This window comes from Protobothrops mucrosquamatus, unplaced genomic scaffold (genome assembly GCF_001527695.2).
Source record: "Protobothrops mucrosquamatus isolate PMUCROS unplaced genomic scaffold, P.Mucros_1.0 scaffold14, whole genome shotgun sequence".
NCBI classification, from domain to species: Eukaryota; Metazoa; Chordata; class Lepidosauria; order Squamata; family Viperidae; genus Protobothrops; species Protobothrops mucrosquamatus.
The window spans coordinates 2037073-2039284 of NW_015386401.1; the positions used below are offsets into that span (position 1 = coordinate 2037073).

Below are 2212 nucleotides of genomic sequence, written 5' to 3' on the forward strand. Positions count from 1 at the left end.
AGGTGAGCTGGACTGAGAAATACCACACAGCTTGGGTTTGGGGGGGGGTTGCAACCAATTGAGCGTTTGTGAAGCCTCTTTCAGGTCACGCTCGACTCCAGGTGCCTTCATGGGCAAGAGCATGCAAGAAACCACCGCAGGAGCCACCTGGAAGAGGAACAGGCCCACTGGATCAATACTTTGATGCAAAAATAGCTCATAGTTTCAACTTGGAAACGGTCTCACAAGCAAAGCTAATGGGGGATTTATTGGGAATGTTGAAAGGTTTGGCATTTTCAAGTCTCTATTCCCCTCGGTGTCTGCTTAAAACAGGAGCCCAAGGACACTGGAGAAACAGCATCGGAAAACCTGGGCTGTTTTGCTGCCTGTGGCCAACTCAGGAAAATGTCCAGTTTCTACTAGGGTGGAGAGGGTGATTCCTGCGAGACATTTGGGCAGAATCCAACTTCTCAGGATACTGTAAGAGTTGATGCATCATCATGCACAGGGAGTGTACTGTAAGGCCAGGCGGTCAAAGTCATTCTCCTTTATAACCCAAAACACAAAAGAAAGAAAGAAAAGAAGTTTACATTCTAAGGAGAGAATCAAATCCACGGTGCCACAGCTAAAAAGGCCAACACAGGTAGTCCTCGACTTACAACAGTTCATTTAGTGGCCGTCCAACGTTACAACGGCACTGAAAAAAGTGACTTATGGCCCTTTTTCACACTTATGACTGTTTCAGCATCCCCAGGGTCACATGTTCAAAATTCAGATGATTTACATTTGGATACTTGGCAAGCGGTTCACTTTTATGACGGTTGCAGCGTTCTGGGGGTCATGTGATCCCCTTTTGCGACCTTCTGACAAGCATAGTCAATGGGGGAAGCCAGATTCACTTAACAACCGTATTGCTAACTTAACAACTGCAGTGATTCACTTAACAAATGTGGCGAGAAAAGTCGTAAAATGGGACAAAATTCACTTGATATATTTCTCATTGAGCAGTATAAATTCTGGGCTCAATTGTGGTCATAAGTGGAGGACCACCTCTAAAATCTGGAACTGCACCAACAGAAGTTGTGTGTCCTTATCAAAGGGTACTAACAGTCCTACTTATCAACAAGGGCTGTTTCACAGCTGGGAGTGCTGTGTCCAATTCTGGGAACATACAAAGGAACATACAAAAAGTTGGAGCTTTGGGAGAGAAAAAACTTAAGGGAGCTAGTTGCGTTTAGTTTGCTAAACGAAGAGATAAGATAGTAATCTTTTAAGTACAGGTAATCCTCAATTTACATCCACAATCTCCTTTGCTAAGCAGTGTGGTTGTTAAGTCAATCACACCCCATTTTACAACTTTTTTTTGCCATGATTGTTAAGCAGTCATCCCCATTTGCCAGTTTCCAACCAACAAAGTCAATGGGGGAAGCTGGATTCACTTCACGATCGCATGATTCATTTAACAACTGCAGGGATTCACTTAACAACCGTGGCACAAAGGCTGCAAGATCAGCTGCAACTCATCGAACAGCTACCTTGCTTAGCAATGGGAATTCCGGTCCCAACTGGGGTCATAAGTTGAGAACTACCTCTATTGCTTCTCTGCTGCCTTGAGCAATCCCCAGCACTGGAGTCCTGCAGGAATGCATTCAAGGGAAATTGAACTGTTATTTCATTTAATTCCCAAGTTTACTTGTACTTGAGTCTGATGGAAACACTTATTTTATGGCACTATATGGAGGGTGTCACAACAACCTGCAATGCTTGGAAAACAACAAAAATGCCTTTTAAAAAAAACCCTCCCTCCCTTCCTTTCCTCTCTATTTATTTCCTTTCCTTTTTCCTTTCTTTCCTCCTCTGTTTATTCCCTTTCTCCTTCTTTCCTTTCCTTTCCCCTCCTTTCCTTTCCTTTCCTTTCCTTTCCTTTCCCCTTCTTTTCCTTTCCTTTCCCCTTCTTTTCCTTTCCCCTCCTTTCCTTTCCTTTCCCCTCCTTTCCTTTTCTTTCCCCTCCTTTCCTCTCCTCTCCTCTCCTTTCCTTTCCCCTCCTTTCCTTTCCTCTCCTCTCCTTTCCTTTCCTTTCCCCTCCTTTCCTTTCCTCTCCTCTCCTTTCCTTTCCTTTCCTTTCCCCTCCTTTCCTTTTCTTTCCCCTCCTTTCCTCTCCTCTCCTCTCCTTTCCTTTCCTTTCCCCTCCTTTCCTTTCCTTTCCCCTCCTTTCCTTTCCTTTCCCCTCCTT

General features: G+C 44.4%; 1 protein-coding gene across 1 annotated transcript in view; it reads right to left on the minus strand.

Annotated features, from left to right (window-relative positions):
• Positions 1 to 214: 214 nt before the first annotated feature.
• Positions 215 to 2212, minus strand: part of COPE (coatomer protein complex subunit epsilon) — a 25735-nt gene continuing 23737 nt past the window's right edge. Inside the window, exon 10 of the mRNA XM_015810705.1 lies at positions 215 to 525. Coding sequence (XP_015666191.1) covers positions 478 to 525 — 48 coding nt within the window. The 3' untranslated portion in view covers positions 215 to 477. The remainder of the gene's footprint in view (positions 526 to 2212) is intronic.